The following is a 26,484-nucleotide window of genomic DNA, read 5'->3' as shown; positions in this document are numbered from 1 at the left end:
ATCTTTATATTGCCAGAGATTTTAAAAAACAGATTTTCCTCTAAATGACAAGTGTTCTGTTCCATGCCAATGCCATTTGTCCTAATGATGACAGTTCACCATCTCAAGAAAAAGGGACAAACTGGCAGTACAGGACACAAACATTAGCTTGTTTATAATGTGTTATAATTGGAATGGAAATCATTCACAAATTAAATAAGTGAATAAACACAGCTCTCCAAAGTCCTAAATTAAAATATTCAATTGAAACACTTGTCTTTGCCATTTGTGAAACAAATGTTAAAAAATTCAAAGAAGAGCTTTTGCATTTTTATTGCAACTGTTCTAAATGGAAGAGTGACAGATGATGAAACACACCAAACATATTCAGTCCAGATCACAGGAAAGTATTTGTCACACTGTCACATAAGAAATCACTGGAAAAAACTGGAAGACAATGATCAGCAGCAAGGTGATATCCATTTTTAATCCTCGTTATAAAGCAGGAGAGGCACCAGAAATATGAATGAATCATCTTGAGTCATCCAGCAAAGTTTCACAAGGCTTTACACAGTGATTGAGGTTGATCTGAATGAAGAATGGCACCACACAGACTTGCTGAGTCCATAACTCAACAAGGGAGAAGGAAATCTTTCCTCCAGATTCCAATCATTCCCCAGGGCCTGATTTTCCAGAGGTTTTTAGGTGTAGAGTGGTGTAAATGAGGACAAAGCATGTCTTCCTAAAATTTCCCATGCTCCTCTGTAGACCAACTATCCCACTGTTTTGACATGCCCTGGAGGATACACTTCTCTCCACTGACTGTACAGAGGACCTTGGGTGACTACTTTCTGTGCAGAAGCCATCTGTGTCTGGCGTTTAAATCCGTTTGGTGTAGCTCCTCTGACCCAGTGGCCTATATCCAAGTTTAGCTCCAACTCGCTCCAAGCCCCACTGGCCTCCCTGCACTACTCAATATCAAACTCCTTTGTAAAAATGCCCATGTATCCCTAATGTCACCATCCAAAGATGACAAGGCATCCCCATGCCCATGCTACCCCCGCAGGCCCCCTGCAGAGGCAGAAGCTCCCTGCTCTAGACATGACAACAGGCATCACTCTTCTAAATTTTTTGTAGCATATTTTCATTTTCACGTGGTTGCAGACCACAGAATCATAGAATGGTTGAGGCTCCAGTGTGTGTCTACAGGCGGTCTGGTCCAGCTCCATGTCTCAAAGTAGGGTCAGCTTTAAGAGGTCATTCAGGACCTATTGGAAAGGAGGTCATAGCCAGCTGGGGGTCAGCCTCTTCTCCCAGATGACAAGTGACAGGATGAAGGGACATAGTCTTAAGCTGTGCCAGGGGAGGCTTAGCTAGGACATGAGAAAGAATTTCTTCAGAGAAAGGGTGGTTTAACATTGGAATGGGCTGCCCAGGGAAGTGGTGGAATCACCATCCCTGAAGGTGTTTAAGGAAACACTGCTTGTGGCACTCAGCGACATGGTCTGGTTGGCATGGTGGTGTTCAGTCATGGCTTGAACTCAATGATCTTGGAGGTTTTTCCCAACCTAATTGATTCTAGCATTCTATGATTCGCTTTCATATGGTTGTGGACCACAGGATCACAGAAAGGTTTGGCTCCACGGTGCCTCTGCTGATGGTCTGGTTCAGCCTCACTTCCCAAAGCCAACTGGGAATTAGAACACTGCCAATTAGAACAGGTCGTTCTGAACCACAGAACCACAGAACTGTAGAATGGTTTGGGTTGGAAGGAACTTTGAAGACCATCTAACTCCAAATGCCCTGCCACGGGCAGGGAGCACGTCACTCAGGACCCCACCCAGCCTGGCCTCGAACATTACCAGGGTCGACGATGCCATCAGCTTTTGTATTACCTCCAGAGGCGGAGAAACCACAACCTCTCTGGGCAAACCCGTGCCGCCAGCACCTCACCACCCCCCGCAGTACGAGGATAATTTTCATCTCAATAATTTCGAGAGGCTCTTGCAGCAAGGGAAAAGCCGGCCGGCCGCCGTGGAGCAGCGGGAGGTCAGCGGGCCGCGAAGGAGCGTCCGCTCGGGCCGGGCCGGGCGCGGCGCTCCCCCGGGCCGGTGGAGCCGGGGGTGGGTGTGGGGGGGCGTCCGCCCCCTTTCCACCCTCACCGCCTCCCACGCGCGCACCTGCGCAGGCGCGCGGGCACGAGGCGCGCCCCCGCCCCCTCACTGCCTCGCTCCCTCGCTCGCGGCCGGGCGCACGCACACGCCCAGCGCGCGCGCGCGCGCGCGGGGGGCGCGCACCTGCGCCGCGCCCTCGGCCCCCCGCCCCGCGCGCGGCGCCGGCCCCGCTGGCGCCTGGAAGGGACCGCGGCGACCCCTGCGTGCCTCCTCCTCCTCCTCCTTCCTCCGTCCATCCTTCCTCCGAGCCGCCGGGGGACTGCCCAGGTGATCCGCCGCTGGGAGTGCCTGGGGGACGTGGGGAGGATGTCTGTGTGTGTGTGTGTGTGTGTGTGGTGTCCGCGTCGAGTTTGTAAGTTCTCAGAGGATATCGCCCTGCTCTTCCCCCCAGCCCGGGCGGGGTTTCCTCACTGGGGGTCGGTGAAAGATACTCCGCCTCCCCTTCTCCTTCCCCATCCTGTCCGCTCCCTCCGTGACCGATATAATCCCGCGCTGGAATCGCGGCCGCAGGGTAGCGGGGTTTACGCCGCCCCGCAGCCGGCCCCCACCCCAAATTGCGGCGCTTAGAGGGGGTTTAGCTGCTCTATGGGTTGTCTCCCGTGCCCGTGCCTCCCTCCCTGTGCGGGGTACCCTAAGGATCGCTCAGCCTCCGCGCGTCGGTCCCTTGGAGGATAATCTCGGGCAATTTAAACATCCTCCCCCCTCCCCCGTTTTTGTTTTTATTTTCTATTGTCACATTTATGTAACAAGTGCCTGCCTGCACGACAGGCTGGTGTTGCTGTCTAGGGCGTTGCATGCTTCGGGTGGGGTGGGGGGGGTGGGGGGGGCGGGTGATGTATCCAGTGCTGTGGCCGAACATTAAAAAAATGTCTTTCTGTTGAAGAAGACAGGGGTTAAAATGAATGAAGATCTGAAGGTTAATTTGAGCTGGCTGCCTCAGGATCATGTAGAAGCCAGCTCTACAGAGAATGCCTCAGCTGCAGGCTCCTCCCTGGTTCCTGCCGTAGACCCTGAGCCAGAGCTTTTGGTAAACCCCTGGGACATTGTCTTGTGTACTTCAGGGACCCTTATCTCCTGCGAAAATGCCGTTGTGGTTCTGATCATTTTCCATAATCCCAGTCTTCGTGCCCCCATGTTCCTTCTGATAGGCAGCCTGGCGCTGGCAGATCTCTTAGCAGGCATTGGATTGATCATCAATTTTGTTTTTGCCTACCTTCTGCAGTCAGAAGCTACGAAACTGGTTACGATTGGACTGATTGTTGCCTCTTTCTCAGCATCTGTTGGCAGCTTGCTGGCTATCACTGTTGATCGTTACCTCTCCCTGTATTATGCTCTGACTTACAATTCAGAGAGGACTGTCACTTTTACCTATGTCATGCTTATATTGCTCTGGGGAGCATCTATCTGTATTGGACTGCTGCCTGTAATGGGCTGGAACTGCCTCAGAGATGAATCCACCTGCAGTGTTATCAGACCACTCACTAAAAATAATGCAGCCGTCCTTTCGGTCTCTTTCTTGCTTATGTTTGCCCTCATGCTGCAGCTCTACATTCAGATCTGTAAAATCGTGATGCGCCATGCCCATCAGATTGCCTTGCAACACCATTTCCTGGCCACTTCCCACTATGTGACCACCAGAAAAGGAGTGTCTACTTTGGCCATTATTTTGGGGACTTTTGCTGCTTGCTGGATGCCTTTTACGCTCTATTCTTTAATAGCAGATTACACCTATCCTTCTATATACACCTATGCCACCCTCCTGCCAGCTACCTACAATTCCATCATCAATCCTGTAATATATGCGTTTAGAAACCAGGAGATACAGAAAGCACTTTGGCTCGTCTGTTGTGGCTGTATTCCTTCTAACCTGTCTCAGAGGGCAAGATCACCCAGTGATGTCTGATTGGCAGCCACCAGGACGCTCCTTAACATGTTGCTTTCCAGACATTCTGTCTTTGGTTTAGATGCATTCATTAAATGGCGTGTGATGGGTTGACATGAAAACCACAGGATGGACTGACCTTTTTGTAAACAGAAAACCCCAGCGACCAAAATCAATCGAGTGGTTTAAGGAGGATTTCCAAAATTAAAATAATCAGTGTTCTTAACAGATTTATAATGTTGCTCAGGGTATTTTTGTCATATTACCCAGACTTTGCCATGTTTGCCATGATTTTACATTAAGTTTTCTAATTAAAATTAGATTGAAACAGCATACTTCTTTTAAATTGTTTATGTGATTGAGTTTAGTCATACTGCATGTTACAATCTGTTGTTAGGATATTTTTTCATCTTTAATTCTTTTTTAAATGGGGAAAAAAAAAAATAAAACCCAAACCAAGTCCTGTGACCCCATCTGTATACCATCAGAATACTCTTCAAAATAATGGCCAATTGTACTGATTTATATGGAATTTCTTGTAATAATCTCAGTGCAACAAATTTGCTCTAAGTGAGAAAGTACTTGTGCAGCTTTTTGTTTTACATCTCAGCATGAATTAGGTTGAAAATTGTTTACAAGAGTTACCTGTTCTCTCATGTGTTCTGGCTGGATGTTAAAGCAAGAGATAGACGTTCCTTTCCTTTTGAAAAGTCAGACATATGTTTTCACTTGCATGTGGGACATCGGAGCTGTGCTGTTGATTATAAAACTGACAGGGGGGTATCTTTGAAATTGATGAAACAATATGGCCTCTTTCGGCTATGCATTTGTAATAGATTGAAAACTAGGTTTCTCAGACAAGTTTATCTTTTTAGAGGAGTATAAGAGACGTTTCATAAAACAACGTATGGATTGCTTGCAGCACATATTTAGCACTACATGAAATGGTTCCCCTAGATTTGTTACCAAGTCAATACTATTACCATTTGTTTTCACTGTTCTCCTATGTAATTTTAAATACCGACATTTATAAATTCTCAAAGCATATCTGGTTCATAATATATGCAACCAGAACTGCAGAGTGAAACAGTGTTTTCTTCTTTTCTGGCAGTTTCATTCTTTGCACTGTATACATGTCAGTTCACTTCATTATGGGACTTTATTATAATTCTGGTCTAGAAAGCAGAGCTTCCTCTCATGAATGGTTAAATTTCAAACTGCTTCTAACCTTCCACTGAAGCCGCATTAAAATGCACTAGAAATAAAGCATTGTTTCCTGATTTGAAGACTACTTGATTGTCAGAGAGAAAATCTTCCTGGCACTTGTCTTCGTGAAACATGAGGTGTACCCTCATGTCAGCGCACGGGAGGTTAGAGTACCGCTTCCCTTAGTGTTGATGGGAGCTCAATGTGTTCATGCCCTGGCATCAGCCGGCGGTTATACTCCCTTGAATGTCGAACTCAGCGTATTGTATTGTTGCTTCAGTACCTTCCATTAAAAGAAAAAAAAAAAAAAAAAAATCCAAAACTCAAGTGTAAAAATAGCAATATTTACAGTTCAGTGAAAAAATATACCTGTGTAGTAGAGATAGTAGAGACAACTGCGCTGCTGGTCTGGACTTTTCCAAATGGAATCTGTCCTTTTCACGTGGACGTTTGGATGACTGTAGCTTTTGTGGCAAAGTTTCTGTAACGTTAAGAATCATATGCTATACACAAAGCTGAATCTCAAATGTAAGTTGTCTGTAAACAAGGCTCTGTAGAGATTTTTATGAGCAATAATTAATTTTAGTTGCAATGCTGGGTTTAAATTCCATTATTTATTTGGTTCTTACTTGGTAATCTGATTAGTTTAATAATAATTGCATGGCATGACCCAGTAGAGCTGTGAATTTGAAGCTCCCCTGGCTTCCCTGTGATTTACAGATGCTCAGCAAATTAGACTATGACCTCTGCTCAGTGTAGGGTATTGGTGTTCTTTATCTACTTATGAATGATGCTGAAACTCTAGTCATTGAATTTTCTTACAATTTTTTGTATAAGACATACTCACTTCAAACATATCCATGCTACATACGTGTGCAATTTTGTGAGTATTCAAACTATTGGGAAATAATGGCAGTAAAAAAAAAATCATGAGATTAATAATATAGAGGCTGAATAATGTAGGATAGCACTTTTAAAAGAAAAAATGTCATGCAAACTTTGCTCCCCCTGCTTTTTCCCTTTGTTCTTCTCTATCAAATTACTAAAACTATGATGAAGATGAGCAACTACAACTGTGACCAAAATTCAATCCTGAGGGCGACTGTTGTTTTCCTTATACAGACGTGTTCTCATCCTCCTGGATAACCTCACAGGCGTTTTTCTCTAGGCAGCACCAGTGTGGTAGGGAAGCCAGAGGAAGACACCACAGAGGGAGATAATGTCATCCCCTCTCCTCGTGCTGTTTCACCTCTTGTCCTTGTCATCTTCCTCACTCCACAGGCTGCTCAATTCCACAGAGGCTCTCCAGTGTGCCGTGGGAGCCGACCTCTTCCTTGTGCCAGAGCAGAGAGATTTGTAATTGGAAGCTTCTCTCCTGAGGAGCAGAGCAAGTCAAACGGAGGAAAGACGGATTAATTATAGCAATCCCTCAAAGCTGGCTCATAGGGATGTGATTTGCCCTTGTTTGAGGAGTTGTGCATGGTTACCTTCCACCACAAACTGATGAGAAACATGACTCTGCCTCCAAAGATACCGCTGTGACCTCCAGCGAGGATTTTGCCTCTTACAGAAATATGTTCCAAAATTGAGGCCGTGCAGCATAGGCCAGAAAATTCTGCTGAAAGTCAATGACATGGGTTTGCCTGCAGCTGTCAGGCCAAACTTTAGCATAGTCTGCAGCACTGGGATGGGGGCTACGTAACACACCTCTGAATGAGTGCTGGGAAAGAGGGGCAGAGCTGTGGGTGCAAAGCTGCCTTCCTCACTCACAGAAGAATTGCTTGACAGCCAGCCACCTTTCATACCTTGCAGAATTAAGTAACTCTCTGCTGTCCCTGCAGAATGACAGTGGAGCCCCTGTTCTGTGTGGTGAGGTGCCAGTATCCATCCAAGGTCCTCCTGAAACTGGCAGAAATCCAGCCAGCTTGCAGTTTCTGATATTTTGTTGTCCCATCAAACAACAGTGTGTAAGATGGGGGGGGGGGGGTAGATTCACCATTCTTTGTACAGTGAAGTAGCTTTCGTAGCTCCACTGTAATGGCAGAAGGTTGGGTTTTTTTCTTAATTTTGTTTAAATAATTGAAGTTCATGTTTATTTATTACCACGCTTGCCCCAAAGTTAGTAACAGGTTGTATCCTAATGGGAAAAATTTATTGTGGTCATTTTTTTTCATACGTTCATCCTCAACACTTAGGAGAGGATTTTTTAAATTGTCTTCCATTTTTTTTTTAAATTTTTTTTTTTTAACCATTTCCCCCAATAGTAGTATTTCAGCAATAAGGAAAAATATGTTTTTAGCACTAAAGAGCAATAAAATCCTCCATGATGTGGATACTATAAACTGCTGAGTAAACTCAGAGCAATAGAGAGGAAGCAATATATACTTTAGACAAAAAAAAAAGTAACTTGCATAAGGACTTTCAGTAAGCATAAGTCTTCCTTTGTTAAGCAGATCCTATCAGACCAATGTGAGACATTATTTCTAGTTAATTTGTTTTATAATCATTGAATTCCTGAATAGAATTATGCAGCAATAACATTTTACCTTAATTCTTGGATCCGGAATTTGTGCTATTTGCTGAAAGAATTATGTGCTGCATTGGGGAGTTTTATTCTTATCATTGTTTGGCATTTAGTTGTACAGCATTCTGTGGGTTAATTAATAGTGTTCAGGATTTCCAGTTAAAACTTAATCCCGAGAATGCCCGAGTTTGTCATGCTCATCAGGGTGACTATGACAAATGGTGCTAGCCTGTTTTGAAAACAGCTTGATTATGATACCAATGAAGAAAACCCCTACCAATACCCAGGCTCTTTGGAAGCAAGCTCAAGGGACTGATAATGCTTCTGTACCTTCCTGCCATGGACACTCAGTGACATAAGCAGTTGCATCCATCCTTTAGTGTCAGGGACCAGCCTTGAGGCATCTTGGAGTCACTAGAACTCCTCCGTGGACAGCAGTGAGCTTTGGCATAGACCAGTGCCCATGCTGTCCCCAAAGAGCTGTTATTCTCTTGCCTTGCTTTCTTAGGGATTTTTTAGCTTTTAAAAATAAAATACATGTGACTTCATTTCCCCAAGGTGATAAGCAACCTGCCGTATGACTTGAAGTTGGGGTAAAATGGCATTGCTACAAATCAAGCGCCTGAAGCATAACTACGCGCTTGTTATTTTAAAAAAGGATAAAAACAAAAAAGATTCTGTGACATTCAAAACAATGTTTTCAAAATGTTGGCCCTGACTTTTACGAAGAGAAAGTATATAGAGTTTGGGTTTTCCTATATAAAATAAATAAATAAATGTTAATAAGAATTGGACAGAGTAGTTACTGTTTAAGAACCCACCTGCTGTCCTGTCACTTTATCTGAGATACTGAATGGTTCTAGATTGTCTTCATGGTAGTTCAGACATGTTCCATGGAGGAAAAATAAGATCTCTCAATCTCTGCTTATAGAGAACTGAAAGGAAGGAACTATAAGGGAGTGGTATAATTTATATCTCATGAATAAGCTATAGGTCAGGAAAGATAAATTAGGCATGTGTATCTCCCTCATCTGACAGTAAAAAAATGATGGTACTCCCAGTAAACTTGAAAGGTCTCCTGTCTGGAAGTACTGGTACAAGAGGAAATTACCTCTTAAAACTGGGTGCTGCTATCTTCTTCAGATCAGGAATATGCAGTTCCTTTTAATGGATCAGAAATCTGAATGAACTGCAAGGATATCTATTTTCCTATTAAGTGGATGCTGAAAGAGGAGAGATGGAAGTCTCTATAGCTTGGGGAATCGGCCAGATTCAATCACTCAGTGCTTGAGCTTGGCCGGGAAGGATGCTTGAATAAATGCACCCACTGTAAGAAGGGTGTTTGGAGCTGTCCATTTGGAACCTTACCCGAGGTACACAGACCCCCGGGAAGGCCCCTGGGGCTGCCCCTCTTGAGTGGTGTTCAGAGAGCAGAGAGGAAGTGAGGTTCACCTTCCTTGAAACTGTGTTGCCCCGTATTTCGTTCAGGTTATTACTTGTCTTGTTAGCACAGTCTTGCGTGGCCCCACTTGAAATCAGAAGAGGGGTTTTGTGGAAAAAATACTGAAAATTCAAAGTAGGACCACCAGAAGATTATTTTACAGTAAGTCATTATGTATTTCTGTTCTTTTTGGGGAGCAGCTAAGCCTGTAATTTTGTAGTAAATGTTTCTTTGGAAACAGTATACCTTTGCACTAAAAATGTCCATGCTGTGGTTTATTCACAAAATTGTTGTGATCTTGTAAGCCTGACAAGAAGAAAGAGTTGCACATTTCACTGTTATACAGACTTCTTGTAGAAGAGAAGGGAAAAATCCAAACCTGAATGTAGGTTAGATGAAACCATATTGCAGTTAATTAGTGTGTCACTGCCGTGATGCAGTGCCCCATGGAAAGGATAAGGGGAGATTTTTACTGTGGAGATTCTTTGCAAATAATTGAGAGAGTAGAACTAATTTTAAAACAATGGTCAGTTACAGTTCTGTCACAAACGCCTTCAATTGGCTTTTAAGGAAATTGTTCTCATCACCCCAAACCTTTGTTTTGCACTTTACATATGCCAACACAATTTTACCTACTTGTTGACATCCCAGATATTTAATTGGAAAAGATAGTACTGTGTCTCTCCCCCTCCTAGGTAGGGGGAAGTGTGTTATGTCCCAGAATTAATGAACTGATTTAGTTACCTGATACGTCTAAGTAGCACAGAACTTTCTAAAAAGCACAGAGTTCCTATGGACATTCATTGCACATTTAGAGCCTTCCTTGAATTACAAGTGTGGAGTATTAGGATTTTAACTGATGGCCATAGGATTACAGGTTGGGTTATTTTTCTTTTTCTCCTTCACCTCCCCACCACCCCAGCCCCCAGCAGTAAGATGTCTGGTACAGTCCTTTTTGTTTCAAGGCAGACATTGGTTTGCAGTAGGACTTAGTGATCCTAAAGTGTTTTTTTAACCTAAAGGATTCTATGATTCTAAGTACCTGCCTCTCGTAAGTACAGTGGTGCATTCCTAGGTAAAAGCTGATTTACAAAGTTTTTAATAGTTTGTTATAATCCTTTCAACCATATCAGCAGCCCTTTTTCATTGAACAACGTTAGTGAGTGTTTCCCTTACACAGGAAACGTCTGATTCACCTGTGGGGAGGGAAAGCAAGGGTGCTGCTACTGTTTTCTTTACACTGGTAATATTCTTTTTCCTCTACCCACTTGATCCCCACCATATGATCTACCAGGATGCCCGAGGACAGGCTTAGTCCCAATTTCTCAAGAAAAAAGCAAGCCAATACCAACTGCACATGCTGAAAACTGCATCCTGCAATGATTTACCTTAGAAAATGGAGGGGCCTTTCACTTTTAAGAAAAAGATGCCAACAAAGTGTATATTTTTTTTTTCTTTTAAGTATAAACTCATTCTTAAAAGGAAATACCTATGTCCAGGTTTAACATATTCATTGTATTACATGCTGAATAGAGAAACGGTTTCCTAGAGTATTTTAGTATGCCATTAACTTGATTAAGTATGATGAGCTATCACTTTTAAATAGCATAATTACCTACTTAAATATAATATATATACGTGCATAATTATTACGATTATTTAATTTGGTTTTTATATGTATGACATGCCATATATCGTGCTCTATACCTTCATTGTGGATGTGGTTAAAGTGTAACCTCTTTGCTGGGCAGTTTCTTATTGCCCAACCTATATGAGTCTTGCAAACACTGAAAGACTCAGCAGTAATTGGTATTTCAACAAACAAAGACAGGCAAGAAGTTTCAGAAGGGAAGCAAATTCTCATGTCTTTGATTTGGACAAATCCCACTGCCAGCTTTGAGATTACAGGAATGTTTTCCATGACCACAGATAGTACAGAATGCAGGAAGGGTGCTTGGCACAAGCATGGGCCTCTGAAGCAGCTATAACTTTCTCCACACACTGTTCCCGTTTCTCTCTTGCTCTTTTTCTGTCTTTCACAGGTGCTTTGGTAACAGGACTGCGCGGATCATGATTCCACACAGTCGTGGGGCACAGCTGGACATTTTGCACAGGCTGATGCTAACCTGGGGAATGTTAGAGTACCCCAAAATTTTATGCATTCATTTTTAAAGGGCACACAAAATACATATATGCTTCAGGGGTTTTCTGGGAAAGAGGCCTAGGACCTCTAAGATTTAGGGCCAAGGTATAGACCCCTAATGCATTGATTAATTATGGTCACCATAGAATTTCCCTCTGGCTTCAGTGTTCACTAAGATTAAACCCATCGAAACAATGAGGAATTTGGCTTCCCCTGCTTTCAGTGGAGAGATATTTTATAGTATATAAATAAAAGCAGCATGACCTGGCCCTTTGAAAATTGCAATACCCCCATCCAGAAAAGGACAAAAGGGTTGTGGAGAGTGGGAAGTTGTGCCTGATCCATGGGGTTTTGTGTTGTCACTCTTTGGTTGCCCTCTCACAGTGTAGTCCCTTAGTATATGATCAACGCTCAGTGCACCTTGTGGTGCCACTGCCCCAGAGGGCTCAGGAGAAAAGAGCGCAGAGGTGAGGCTTTTCTGCTGTGTTGGTCGCAGGTCACAGCACGAAGAGTTTGGAAGGGAGCTCTGCTCTCAGCACGGAGCTTTCTGAGATGTGATGGGAAACAGGGAGCTTTCTTCAATCACATTCCAGCCAAATTGGAGCTCTTTCCTTTTGTGTCACCCTCTCAGTGTAAGCAGGGACTTCCCTTAGTCCGGGAGAAGGAGGGTAGGTGGTTGGTGGGAGTTAGCACGCTCCAGCACACGGCTTTTTACATGGCAGCTGTCCCAGAGCCGAGCAGCTGGAGATACAGTCACCTGCTGCTGAACTCAGGCTGGTCCCTCTAGGAAGAAAATGTGCTTTTCCAGAATGCAGGACGAGTGTGTGTGATTTGTGCCAAAAGCGTGGAATGAGTATTGCAGCTGAGGAGGCAGGTAAATTGCCTGGATTACACATGCAGCAGAATAGTCAGGCGGTCTCTAGGGTTACTTGCATGTGCTCAAATACAGATTTTTGTTGAAGCTGATAACAGTCCCATATATGTATGGAGAAGGAGAAGAATATGAGCTTTCCTGTTGGGCCTCAGCCAGAGCCAACCAAAGGAAATGGGCATTCTTGGTTTTGTCATTTTTTTCTGGAGAGAGACACATTACACCTCTGTCCATTTTGATGTCTATAGCTTCTTACTTTTGGGGGCTAAAGCCCTCCTTTGTTTGGTCTGAGCTTTACTGTCACAACCAAAATCTACAAAAGTTGATTGTTAATGTGTTTACAAATGGAATTTCATAGGATAAGTGCTAAAAGTGTGCCTCTGAAATAAAGCTGTAAACTCTGTCTTTAACTTCAGACTGTGAAATTTGGAATACCTGGGCTAGTATAACCGCCTGTAATTTTCTAGACTTACTAACTGGACCCCTACGTTTTTTGTTGCCAAATGCAATTAAAAATAGTCTGTAGTTTACCATGTTCATGTCATCAAATCCTCAGAGAGAACTTTTCCCAGGAAACATTGTACATTTCAAGTAGACACCCGATACTACTGACTGCAGTGTAGCTCCATGCTGAATTCTAAAAGCTTTGGCAAAAGCATCTGCATGGAGGATGGTTCTCATGCTGTACATCTCACTAGGAGCCAGGTGGATTTGAATCCTGCATGTTGTGCTTTTCATATGAGAACCAGCTACTGGTTTCATACATAAAGGCCTGTGGTTATTTCTTATACTAATTTAGGTTTTTGGTCTGTTGTTTTTGTTGTTTTTGTTTTCTTTTCTTTTCTTTTTTATTTAACTGTGGTTGAAGTTTGAACCATAGCTTGCCAGTGTATGAAGTGATTTTAAAAGGAAGTGAAACATTTTTGCCTCAGTTTTCCTTAAGCTTAAAGCTTTGAATTGCAACTACAGAGCTTCTTGTTGTATACAAGATAGTCATTTAATGCACTTTATTTAAAAAAGGCACAAATTATTTTCTTTATAAAATGTTACAATTGCACTATGCTGTAAGAATTGGTTACTAAATATAAACTGTACAGTTTTGTAGTCAACATTGTAAGTGTTTAGTCATAAATGATTGAAACAATTACATGTTTCAGTTAAATGTTAATTTTATATGTGGTGTATGTAGCCATAAATAAATTTTTTCTTTTTAAAAAAAGAATGGTTTGTTGTTTCATTTCATCAAATTCCCCATTCTGTTTCAATTAACAAAATGGTATCCTTTCTACAAATACAAGATTTAAGTGTGTTCCAGTGCAAAGAGATGACAGGTGACACTGTCTAAACTCGGGGGATTAAATTCAGATGTGCAAACTTAAGTTGAATTCTGTAGATCCTCTGCATCTACTAACACTGCAGAAGGAAATACGAGGCTCTACAGACAAAAACTCTGAAAGAAGAGCTAACAGGAGTTCCTGAACATTGAGTTGCAAGTGAAAGCCAGAGTAACCTTCCATGTCTACCTTTCTTATTCAAGTTAATTTATCTATACTGCACTCTCTTCTGACATGCTGCCTTTTATCATCATTGTATACACTCTGTTTTGGAGAACAAAATGCAGTATGGATTATAAGAGGTTCTGCATTGGGCCATGTTAAGTGGATCTAAATACTTAATATTTGTGTTAGCAGTCATTACCTGGGAGAGGTAAAAGCTATTATGGAAGTAAAAAACTGTGTTAACCTAGATTTTTTTTAGAAGTTTGGTCCTAATCCTTGAATTAAGTAACTGAAAAATCAGGTGCATGATCACAGTTCTGTATTTCCAATTTGACAGTTTTAGACAGGTTAAAAGAAAATGGTGGACTGTCTCATTTTCCAAATTATTTTTTTCTATAAAATATATGTCCATTCCTTTGAATGGGGTTCTTGCACACCCATCTTATTTTCCAGGCATATAAATTGATGGAACGAGTTACATCTCTCACCGTAGGACTGACTGTCACGCACCATAGCCATTGAAATGTGGCTTCTGAATGAAATGGGGCAGTGGCTGACAGATATCCAGGTAAAAGATCAAGAGTGAGGCTGCTTCCTTTATACCATGCAGGACTACAGTCCTGCATGTCAGATGGATCCTGGGGGAGATCTTGGGGATGTTTACTTCTACCAGATACAGCTGTCCTCTCCACCTCTCACATCGGCATTAGGCACCACCTGTTTTGTCTAGAGGAGAAGAACATGGTGCAAGAGTAGAGACCCAGTTTGTTTCTCTGAGGTTAAACTATAGCCCAAAGGACTGCAGCGCAGTGGTGACCAGGATGTATTTGATAAAAGTAACAGAATTACGAATAATGGGCAACAGAACACCTATGTGGCCAATAACAAATGGCCACTGTACTTATAAGGATAAAACAGTTGAAAGCTGTCAGGACATGAAACAATTTCCATGCTAGAGTAAGCAAAACAAAGTTCCATTGTATGAGGCCCACAAGTTGAAATTAAAAAGTGTCGGTTAAGTGTTCTTTAGTTCAGGGATGCTTGACTGCATCGTTCCAGGTGTGCATGCCTGTTCCTAGGTTCCTTTAAGAGTCTGTAAGTCACATCAGAGATGAGCTGCTGTGTTGGACAGACTTTTGGACACGGCACAGCATATCTTACCTTCTTACTAAATTCTTATAAATTGTCTTAGTTATAGCCAAATGTCAGAGAATGTCTACTACCTCACCACTGTCCTATATGAATCTTTGATATCCATGCAGTGTGAGCCTGTGCAGTTAGTGGAGATTTTACATTCATTGCTGAAAACATTATAGGAGAAATAAATCATCAATCTGGCATTTATGATAAAGACAACTCCAATTGCAGATATTTTAAAAATCCTTAATTTTAAAGTTATTTTGAAATTGTCTATAATCATACTTATCCAAGTATTTTTTTTTTCTCTAAAATTGCTTTTCAAATTGGCAGCTGAAATAGAATGTTTCTTTTTAGGGTTTGTTTTTTGTTTGTTTGTTTGTTTGGGGTTTTTTTTGTTGTTTTTGGGGGGGTTGTTTTGGTTGGTTGGTTGGTTTTTTTTGTTTTTGTGGGTTTTGTTTTTGGTGTGTTTTTGTTTGGGGGGTTTTTTTGTTTGTTTTTTTTTTGTTTGGTTGGTTGGTTGGGTTTTTTTGGTTTTTCTTTTCTTTTCTTTTCTTTTACTGAAATGTCATCCTCATAACAAAAATGCTCCATGGGGTTGGTACTACTTTGAATTCCCCTAATGTGGACGTGAGCTGAGCAACCCCACTGCTGTACAGGACATTGCAACTAACACGTGGTTACTGCATGCTCTTACCTGAGCGTATTCTGCTTGTGAATTTAATTAGGATTTTCTTTCATATCTGCAAAAGCCTTCCATCCCCATATTTTTAGCTAATTGTAGAGCTGGTGGCCTTTCAATGCAGGCATTCTTTATCTGACAACAAAAGATATTTTAATGTAACCAGGACACTGCCTTCCCACCCGTGGCCTAGCAGAGTTACTTTCACCTTCATTTTTATCATGATATATGGCATTTAAATGGTGCTTGACAGAAAGCCTATATAAACACATTTTCTAAGATACATTGAGTTTGCCATTATCATCACTTTGAGCTGTCACGCTCAAAAACATACAATTTCCAGAACAAGGATCAACACATTCCAAATCATTCAGCCTACAAGGGGAATACAGAGAATTTGGCAAACTAAAGTGGGAGAGAGTCCTCACAACTCCAGTTTCAAGCATTAGACAGGTCTAAATGAGGACAGAAGATTCCAAAATCTCAAACTAACCTCAGGATTTCCTTTACTCCCCTGGCTATTCCTGCTCTTTCACCTTTGCATGAGGAGTGACAAAGAGGGGGCTGGTTCTTATTCCCCCTCCTCTCTCCCACGTGGCTGCAGCCCCCAGCTCCATTTTTGTTTTTTCCAAGTGCTGGGACTCCTCAGTGGTGCCACTGGTGATGCAGTGCAAGGACATACGTGGAAATTACTGCTAACAGGGCAAACCATGAATCTGCAAAGGCATCAGGCTGGAGAAAGAAGCATCTGATCTTTGCCAGTTTAGCCCAACCAAAAACCCACTCCCTGATGTCCAGGCAGGTCAGATAGCCTCGCTGCTTTCAGAGGGGAGCAAGGGCAAGCTCCCAGCCTCTGGCCTTGGCCTCGAGACTGTTGGAGTGGAGGGGCTGGTCCCTGCCCAGTCTGCAGACACTCCCTTGGCTCTGTTACTCTGCAGAGATGGTTGAGTGCCCTGCCTGGCAAGGTAGCTCGTGTTACACTGAGCTAGGGCCACACAGCAGCAGCTCATCTCTCCCTTGATGCTCTGGATCCTTCTGCAGCCTTGTTCCTTGCTCAGATGGGCTCCAGGATTTATTGTCAATGCTGGATTGCCAATTCCTCCACAGCTTTTTGCGGGAACTAATAAAACAGATCTGGTTTTTGTTGTTTAATTAACTAGCACGTATTAGTGTCCCTGGAGTTCTCTGCACTGAGGTTGGTTTTGGTTTGGATTTTTACCCTCTCCTAGGACGATGCCACAGAAAAATGGTGTGGTTTCTTAATGTTCAGTCCAATTCATTCATCACGCTTTTTCTGGAAAGTGTTTGTTTGCCTTCCACCCAGCCCCAGCTTGTGCACAGCCTTGCCAATAGATGTGTCTGGTGTTAGATGTGCAAACCCCGTGTCTGCCATCACGGGGTCGTTCAGGCTGGCTGCCGTTCACAGCTGCTGTGTCAGCTGTGGAACCACGCTCAGAAGCCGCCCCCTTCCCCAGGAGCAGCAGCAGAGACCCGTCTTTGCTGAATCCGGGTGTTTCTGCTGGCAGGAGAGGCAGCCAGGAGAGCTTTCCTTGGTGTGCTGTCTGCTGCTGCTGTGGTCACCACATCCCTGGGCCTTGGGGAGAGTGGGTGCGAGGGACAGGCTGCAACAGGCAGCGTTTAGGGAGGCTGATATCCTTCCCTTGTGATCCCAGGCTGTGAGCAGGTGTAGGAACAGGCATTTACCTGTCCAGGATCTGTTTGCTGCTCCGCCATCCCAGGTGCATCTTCCCGCTAAGATTCACCTGGCTAGCTGGGTGCTACTAGACACCAGCCCTGCCCTGTGGACATCAGTTCAATGTCTTTCCTTGCCTTACCAAGGAATGTATTCTTCTTCGGAGGCTCGGTAGTTTCCCTTATTCTCTCCAGTGTTTTTCTGCTTCTCCTTGATTCTGTTAGAGGCTGTTTTAGTCAGCAGTCGTTGATCACACACGTCTGTCTCCAGAGATCTATCAGCAGAATCTCCGTAATTTCCGCTGCTTCACAAAATGAGACAGTGTTTCATTAAGTTAAAAACAGAACAAAATGCTGCTCTCTGTCCCTTTCAATCACCTCGCTTTCAGCAGTCACTTGCAAAAAGACTGTTCCTTTTTCCTCTGCTTAGAAGTTGTTTTTTACACCATTTAAATGACAGCTTAATCATATGATAAAAGGACTTCCCCGAGCACAGGTCTTCCTCTTGTGTCAAAATACCAGTGGATTCCATATTTAACATCAGACGCAGCTGCGTTGCAGCCGTAGGTGAAGTTTCTCCCCTGTGAATAGCTTGTATAGTATTATTTCGCTGCGGAGAGCGCTTCCTGTTGGAAAGCTGTTCAGAGACAAAAATGTCAGCAGGGCTCCAGCCCCCACCGTGGAAATCAGCAGCAAAAATCCTGAGGAGGAGCTGAGTACCTGTAAAGATGTCAGTGTTCTTGGAAAGGTGGGGCCACGTATAGAGTAACTCAGACCTTTCATGATAAAGTAGCAGTATTGTTTTGAAAGATAGAGAAGGCTTGACAAACACCCGGAAAGTGCTTCGCAACAGATGGCAACTTGAGCGCAAAGAGGTCATATCAAGCATGTGGCAAACACAAATATCTGCTGCTCTTCCTTCTTGCTTCCCTAAGTGTTTGCTGTGAGATTGTGGCAGATAGGGCATGGGCTCTCTCTGTCACTGTGCATTTGTGGGACTGTCTAAAAGAAATCATTACAGTGAATTTAACATTTACTTAAAAGTTCTGAAAAATTTCCACTCCTGAACTAGGCTACATCACATCACCTGTATGTCTGCCTCTCAGTACCTGACATCACCTGGAAGAGTGCACCACCACATAGCAGTTGTAAAGCTTAACGTAACATTGCCTCGTTTCAGGCTTAGGGTGTCAAGGCTGCCATCGGCCTTCTGCTGATGCAGAAGCAAATAGCAGTGTGAAAAAAAGACATGGCAATTTGAAAGGCTTCCAGTAATGGGGCAGGGGAGAGATCGGGGTACTTCACCCCATAGATTCTGTAAAGCTTTGGGCACTGTGCCTCCCCTGCAGACATGTCTCCAGTCTGAGCCAGGGAAAACCCAAGGGGAGAGACAGCAACTGAGAGTTTCTGGGCAGTGCATCAGGTTAAAACCTATGAGGCCTAAGGTTTATTTGACCCATTAAAAGTTATTAAAAGCTTTGCTTCCAAGAGGGTTTTACCAGATGCTTTTCCTTCCTGGTGGAGCTGGAACCTGAGAGGTATTTTGCAACCAGCATCCATTGGTTCAACTGCAGCAGAGGTACAATTTCCTGCAGAAAGGTCTCAGGCCAGTTGCAGGTTTCCGAGTCAAAAGCAATCCTTAAAACTCCATCTAAAAAACACCTGGCAGCAGTTGCCAAGCGCTGTAATGACCCTGCGTTGTAGCAGCTGACTGTGAGAACCAGAACTCGAAACAAAATCCTGCCCAGGAGAGATTACGGGTTTGTTACTGATGGTAAAAGCAGAGCAAATGTGTAAGTGGAAGAGCAGGATGCTGCCTTTGAGTGCACAGCATCACAGCTGGGATACAGTGTTCCAGAAATAAGTGGGGTAATGAGCTGGTGCCTGTGTTACGTGAGAGCTCATCTTATCTATAGTGAGCATTGTAAAAGAATTCAAGAAGCAATGCAGAAACTTCTTGATAACTCTGCTTTCCCTCTGTTTCAGCATCAGGAGAAAGAGAGGTCTGGGTAGCTGGTGAGGTACGGAGATGGTATTTCAGAGACAAAAAAAGCTTGGAAGCCAGCAGGGCAGCTGAGAGGGACTCAGCTGGGTTCCAACAGATCAACCTGGAGGAAAGGATTTTAATGTTGGAGCCTGAGTTTTGATATCAAATCAAATTTGGCAGATGAAATGACTAGAGAGGAACTGGTGGGAAGCTCTGACATTTATGTTAAACATACAGACATCTGTCCTTTAACCTACCAAAGGCTTTATAATACCTAAATTGTCTTCAAGATAGCAGAAGTCAGACTGCTCAACAAATTGACATTATCTCGTGCTGCATTTGGGTGTTAAGGGGGTTATTTTATAAACACACCCCTACAGGTAAGTCAAAGGTTGCACAACAGCCTGTGAGGAGATGCTGGGGGTGCTTAGCCCATTCAGCCTGGAGAAGATATTCACAAGGACCCAACAAAGCTTGTGAGGGTATTATCAAGACAAGAGATCCAGGATCTTCACATGGTGATGCTGAGAGCCTACAGGCCCAAGTGAAACAATGAGGAGAATGAATACAAGGAGAAACTATTTCCCCGTCAGGACAGCCAGGCAGTGGCACGGGTTGGCCAGAGACGTTGTGCAACCTCTCTTGGAGGTTTTCAAGACTCTGCTGGATAAAACCTTGAGCAACCAGGTCTGACCCTGCTTTGAGACAGAGGTTGGACCAGAGACCTCCTGAGGTCCCTGCCAACCTGAACTATCCTGTGGTTCCAGTCCCAACACCCCTGCCGTGGGCACGGACACCTGCCACTCAGCCGAGCTGCTCAAGGCCTTATCCAGCCTGGCCTTGAACACTGCCAGGACTGGGACATTCACAGCTTCCCTGGGCAACCTGTTCCAGTGCCTCACCACCCTCACAGCGAAAAATTTCTCCCTAATATCTAACCTAAATTTTGCATCTTTCAATTTGTTCCTATTACTCCTCATTTTTAGTTGGTAAGAAGGAGGTAGATAGAGATCAAGCCTTGGAAGATACTCCCTAGGAAATGGGGCATCCCCATCTCCTGACATGTAGATCACCTGCTGGAACGGCTGCAGGCAAGCGCAAGCTAATGGATTCAGTAGAGGAATAAATGACTGTCAAATTAAAAGAGCCTACAAAATACTGGTGGTCTGGCTCAAAGATCTAGTGGATGTTTCTGTTGTTGAACAATAGGAATCAATGACTATGGTCTCAGCAGAGGCATTGACACAGCCTCCACAAGTTACGTATTGGATCTTCCTCCTATACTTTGTGTTATTTGCTGCCTTGAACAGTAACAAACAACTTTGGTGCCTACCAAAGGGGAGAGGCAGAGAAAGAATGGGCCTCCATACATTTATTTTCCACTTTTTACACTGTGCCCTTCATAATTTTAAGGATTTCCCCTATTATTCATAACATTGGGTGCTTACAGAAGGTAACACATTTTAAAATTTCAGACATTACAAAAAGATCTGCCTTGGGGCATGAGCACTGGAAATAAAATTAATTAAAATTATACCAAGTTCTTCATTGGTCCACAGTGGGGTTATGTCATATCAGAGGCAGTATTTAAAAGAAAAAGTTAACGCTTGTGTGTCAGTCTACTCAACAGATAAACCAGAACAGCAGAAAGGTCAGAGTTACAGCATGAGGCAGCATTAGCATTTGGATTCTGAATGGGAAAAATTTCCTAATACCGTTAAAAGCAAACCGTACAGCTTTGTCAAACCGAACAGCTCACAGTCACTCAACTCCAGCCCAAGCTGTAGGCAGATTTCAAGTCTGCAGGGCCAGATCACGTGGAAGAGTGAAAGCAGAACCTTGTGTCTGCAGGGTACCTGGCACAACAGACCTTGGTCCTCACCTTAGAATTATAGATAATCTGTATTTAATACAAATAAAAAATATGACTATCAATCACAATTATGAGTTCACCATGATTTATTTATCTACTTGAAATAATTTGAAGGTATCCGTTGAGTTGGTGGTGACTGATCAATTATTCCTTTGATGTTTGATTCTTAGTCACAGACTGGAAAAGAACGAAGAGCACAAAAGTAATTTAAAGACATCCTGTCCTCTGTAGGACTGAGGTACAAGGAAAAGCTTGCTCAGTTTCTGAATGGAGTAACCCTTCCAGTCACCAGAACTACCAATGCTGAAGACACAGGGGAGAAAAAAAAAGGGACGAAAAAAAAAATCCTGCCTCTGCCAGCATTACTAATCAAGTAGTAATGGTTATGACATGAACATTTCCTATGGCAGCTTGTGCATTGCTAAACTAATATAAATTCCTTAATACTATTTTCCATATTATTATATCTGGCATTATCTCTCTAGATACAATACCATTTTGCTGTTATAACAGAATAAAATACTACACATCCACAGTTTACAGAAATTCCTGTTCCCTGCTCTGTCTTTATAATGGACCAAACCACCTGAGTAATTGAAGTAACAGCTCATGTTGTCAGTGTCCCAGCCTCTTGTAAAAATCTCTTGCTAGGAATCCTGGTCAAACTGCTGTTAAGCTTTTGTCCTGTTTAGAAGATTCATTGAAAGTCTTGAATCTGCAACAGGAGCTTTTTCCTGACTTATATTGCATGCATGTTTAAGAGACGTTCACACTCAAAAATATTTGATGAAAGTCTCCATATCAGCCATCTGGGCCAATTACTATGGGCCCACCACCATCCTGCCCAGCCAGAACCTGCTCACCTGGCAGCTTCCATCTCCTCCAGCCAGGGAGAGAAACACATTCCCCGTTCATTTACAGGTGGTCACTGAAAAAAACCCAAGCACTAACTCCTGAGTGACATTCAGGGAGCCCATCCCACAACAGAGCAGAAGGTGCCCTACAAATCCTCAGCAACTCAGCCTTGGAGGGTGTGAGGCTGCCTGGGAGAGTCATTGCTTAGCTTGGGGATGAGGGAGGATGGGGGAAGGCTTGTCTTTAGGAGAATGTGGGTTATAAACTGTGCCGGGTTTCACCTTAAAAGAAAAACATTATTTCCTAACTTTTCACGTAAGGGGAAAAAAACATAGCCACACAGAACAGGGTGAAAAAAAAAAAGTCCCTCCTTGCCATTGAAACCTGGGCTCTCTGACCTGGGTTACTCTACTGACCACCAAAGGCTACCAAACCCCCTTGCTTTGGGTAGGAGGGAAGTTCTCAGGGAGGTGTAGAAAGTGAGACTTGGGGTACACATCCTCACATCATTCCCTGAACACCTGTGGAAATGAAGGGGTGTGGAGAATCCCTTCCACATGGAATGTATTCCACAGTGGAGACTAACAACACCAAAATCGTGAAGCTCCAGATGTACCAAAAATAATAGTATCACACACACATTTACACCCATCCATAAGGAAAAGCCTGCCCATCACCACTCTGCTCCCTGACAGGAGAAGGAGCAGCTGAGGAGAGTTCCTGGGGAAACCTGCTTGGCATTGGTGTTTTCCCAAGTGGGGTCTGAGCAACAAAATGAAGTAGAGCTTACAGAGCCCAGCAGAGCTGCACACCGGCAGTGCAGGGTACCTGCCACCCACCTCTGCTACAGCACAAAATCGTGTGTGAGCCCTGCCAAGCAGCTGATCTGAGGTGCATCAGAGCACATTCTCACTTGAAAGACAAAGGAAATGAAATAACAAAGGAAGAAGTTTTGTCTTTATATGAGTACAACCCCCAGGACAGCAGGGCTTTCCCTCAGCTCTATATAACCAATAAGAAGGAATTACAGAAACCACATTACTAAAATTACCTTAGGCCCATGCATATTCCTGCAAGCATTAGGAACAGATTAAAACCAGAGCAGCTAGGAACAGTGCTATCTCATCCAAAAGATTCGCCTGCCAATGAGAGACTGCTTGTGTAACACTCTCGCGAGGAGAAGCCAAGCACCAGGAGCTGAAGGATCCCAAAGCTGCTGCAGGGCAGCCCTGGTGTGAGCAGCAGGGCAGAGGTGCCCTGAGTGGAGCCCAGGGGGGTGTGCAGGACAAGCTGCAGTGCCTCCTCCCTTCTTGTCCTGTTTTTTTTGTTTTGTTTTTGGGGTGTTTGTTTGTTTGTTTTTTTCCTACCCCATTCCACCAGGTATTCTCTTCTCCCTTTCTGCTTCCTCTCTGCCTCCTGCCAAAGTAGTTCAAGAATTAGCAGGGGATGCTCTTTGGCCTCCTTGTCATTACATTTAATTAGAAGACACCCTCATTTGCTTTGCTTTTGCTCTCCTACCTGGCAGAGTAATTTGCATTTCAAAAATGCAAATTCTTGAGTCTTGTTCTTCCTCTGCCTGAAGTGAGCAGCACAGAGGGTCACACCGAGTGGCTCAGCAGCAGCAGCTGTGGCACAGCCAGAGTTGACAGCTGAAAGAACCCCTGGAAAGTCCACAGAACTGGTTAAAAATTAATGAAAAGGGAAAAATGCTGAACATGCAGTAGGCCTGGGCTGTCTCAGGTCAGTGCAGACACAGAGAGCATCACAACTAGGTGGCACACTGAGAGCAAATCAAGCCCCAAGCACCTGTCCAACGCAGAGTGACAAGAAATTCATAGCAGTTGTATCATCTACCCCTTTTGCATGTGCCTGGAATATCCTGACAGCAAACACAGTTCTGGGATTCCCATCTCCTCTTCGAATGATGCCGCAGTGAGGCAGTGGTTGTTTCCAGGTCCCTTCGTTGTCAAGCTGTGCCAGCGTTGCTACCAAGAGCAGTAACTCATACCAGATCCAATGCTGAGTCACTTCTTTGGCTTCATTGCATAATTTGCATCAGCAGGACCATAACAAACCGTCTGCTTTCAGAGACCAGACATCTTTGCAACACCATTCCCCATACCATAAGTTAGTAATACAGCGACTGTCACAGGTGCCCAGATGAAGATAATCACAAACACTTCCATAATGTAGGAAATAAATCCAATCTTTCAGAAACAGTCACCCTCTCGGTGGATGCTGAGTGCTAAGAGCTTTTCAGATCTCTGCTGTAATAGTACAGATTACATTGAACCATTTCAGATTGCTCTTGGCTTTGCTTTTGTCCACACGTATCCTTAAGCCGTGCTTCCATGGCTGAAACTTCCAGTCTTCAACGCTACAAGTGAAATTTGAAACTTTGGATGAAATTTGAAATTTTGTATGTGTGCATAAGATTTTCCACAGGTCCACTCTTAAACTGACCTGGAATTTTTAAAAATACTAGTGGGCCAGGAAAGATATGTATGTTGCACCACTGAATCCTAAAAGAGATTCATTGCTGAGGAGGCAATCTAGGAACAGAATGATGAAAAGAATCCTGTCTGCTCTATTTCTTGCCACCTGTTCACATGAGGCTTTTTTAGTCTGGTTCACTTAAAGAAACAGCAGTCATCTGGCAGAGCTGATGCAAACACAAATCAAAATTCCAGCCCTAGAATTTGCTTTGGCTAGAGATCTACAGAGATAAGAAAATACGATAATTGTACAATTCACAAACTCTAGGCATTTCAATGGAATTATCTATAAGCCAAGTTAATTACCTTGAAAGAAATAACTCAGGATTTACCCTCTTTCCCAGAAAACATCAATATGTTTAATAAAATTTGCAGTATCTAAAGTTTTCTTCATTTTTTTTCACCTAGATAGGGCACAACCAAGGAAATCAAATGAATTCTTCATGACAGCATGGGAAATAAGGAAAGCATAGTAGAGACAGGCTTTAAATGCTGCAGTAGAGACACAGTTTTACAGCCTGTCTGTACATGGTTTTGCTGTACACACAAAAGCATTTGCATTACAGAAGGTTATTAATCAAATAGGCTCAGTGCTTTAATTTCTAATCCCCAAGAAATTCTGAGTAAACCTTAGTCTAAAGAAGACACAGTTTTGAGTAAATTACTTGGAAGTCATTACGTGTTCTCTGAAAAAGGTGATTTTTCAAGCTATTAAAACAGCCCATCTGAAAAGCCACCTAATTTCCTCCCACTCCCACAATTTTGTCATCCTCCTTCCTCTGCTTCAGTCCTCTTGCACCTGCTGGTTCTTCTTGCACCTTTGTAAGCACAGAAAATTTAAGACAGACCAAACTTGGTTGCACAAAGCTGATTAAAACCAGAGGAGAAGAGGTGATGTAAAGAACCTGAATAAAGTTAATCTTGGATTAATGGTTGTATTCATAATGCAGAAGAAGAGAGAGCTGTTGCAGGGGGGAGGGAGTGGTGAAGAAGGTGAAAGAAAAATAGCACAGCTTGGAGAAAGCACAGAGAAACAGCCAGGGAGTGTGAATACTCCAGCACACCATGTTCACTGTGCTCTGCTACTGTGAACCACAGCACAAGGTTTTATGTACCAACCGTGGGCATTCAGTCAATTCTAATTGTCATTCCTGTTGTGACATGCCTTTGGAAAGAGACATTGTTCTGACTGAAATGTTTTCTTTCACTCTCACTTTTCCCATCTATTCAGAGTCAAAGCAAACTATAGAAAAATAGAGCCTTCAGAATGGCCGAAGCGGATTGCTATATGGCTCCAGTTAGCTCAAAGGAAAGAACAAGAAGGTATCAAGTGGCAGCCTTTCCAAGGCCTTTCCAAGACACAGCAGAGATGGATGCTGGACTGGGAATCACACCATTGCCTCTAGGAATGCACTGGCAACGGGTTCTTTGCAGAGAAGGCTGAGTTTAATCTGAATCCACTGCCTGCTTAGTATCAGTACAGCATTAAATTGAGTACAGTTCGGACCACAGCAAATCTGTCTGCTCATGGGCGGCCTTTGAATCAGGAAAAAAGTCAAGATTCCTGTTCAGACAATGTGGCTGCCCACCAACTACCCCTCAAATTCAGATTAGACTGCAGAGACCCCCTTTTCTTTCTGTGTTTATACACCACCTGCATTGCAATCTTCTGGCCATAACCTCAAACAGTAATAAAATGATGAAGCCTGCTACACATTTCTCATTCTGAAAGAACAAAAAACCCATCTGGAAACTGCAGATATATCAAATTTATTAAGGGAGGATAAAACGATCCTTTTTATGCTGTTAGTACTATTGACTTGTAATCTCTTGATGCAGTTTAGATATTATGGAACTTCAGACTTAATATTCTACCCAGAGGATGATATAAAAGCCATTATTGATTTCCACTCCCCATAAGCCGACTTCATCTCTATGTAAATTAAAGACTGTATAATATATTTCACAATATAGATTAGTTGTCATTCAAGCATTGATCTATTCTCCTACCAACAGGCAATAACACAGCCAGTGAAATCTGGTT

General features: G+C 43.3%; 1 protein-coding gene across 3 annotated transcripts; it reads left to right on the top strand.

Moving 5' to 3' along the window:
* Positions 1–2,303: 2,303 nt before the first annotated feature.
* Positions 2,304–13,236, top strand: GPR12 (G protein-coupled receptor 12). Of its 3 annotated transcripts, none has more exons than XM_040056874.1 (2): positions 2,304–2,420; positions 3,044–13,236. In XM_040056874.1, exon 2 carries the CDS (start codon positions 3,052–3,054, stop codon positions 4,054–4,056), a length of 1,005 nt encoding a protein of 334 aa, XP_039912808.1. In that variant the 5' UTR covers positions 2,304–2,420; positions 3,044–3,051; the 3' UTR covers positions 4,057–13,236. The 3 variants fall into 3 exon arrangements, with proteins under 3 accessions (XP_039912808.1, XP_039912806.1, XP_039912807.1); XM_040056872.1 differs by having other exon boundaries at positions 3,040–13,236; XM_040056873.2 differs by having other exon boundaries at positions 2,401–2,420; positions 3,037–13,236.
* The last annotated feature ends 13,248 nt before the right edge of the window (positions 13,237–26,484 follow it).

The sequence above is a fragment of the Hirundo rustica genome, chromosome 2 (assembly GCF_015227805.2).
Source record: "Hirundo rustica isolate bHirRus1 chromosome 2, bHirRus1.pri.v3, whole genome shotgun sequence".
NCBI lineage: Eukaryota > Metazoa > Chordata > Aves > Passeriformes > Hirundinidae > Hirundo > Hirundo rustica.
The sequence above is the reverse complement of the archived record's forward strand: the minus strand, read 5'-3'. Positions and strand labels throughout refer to the sequence as shown.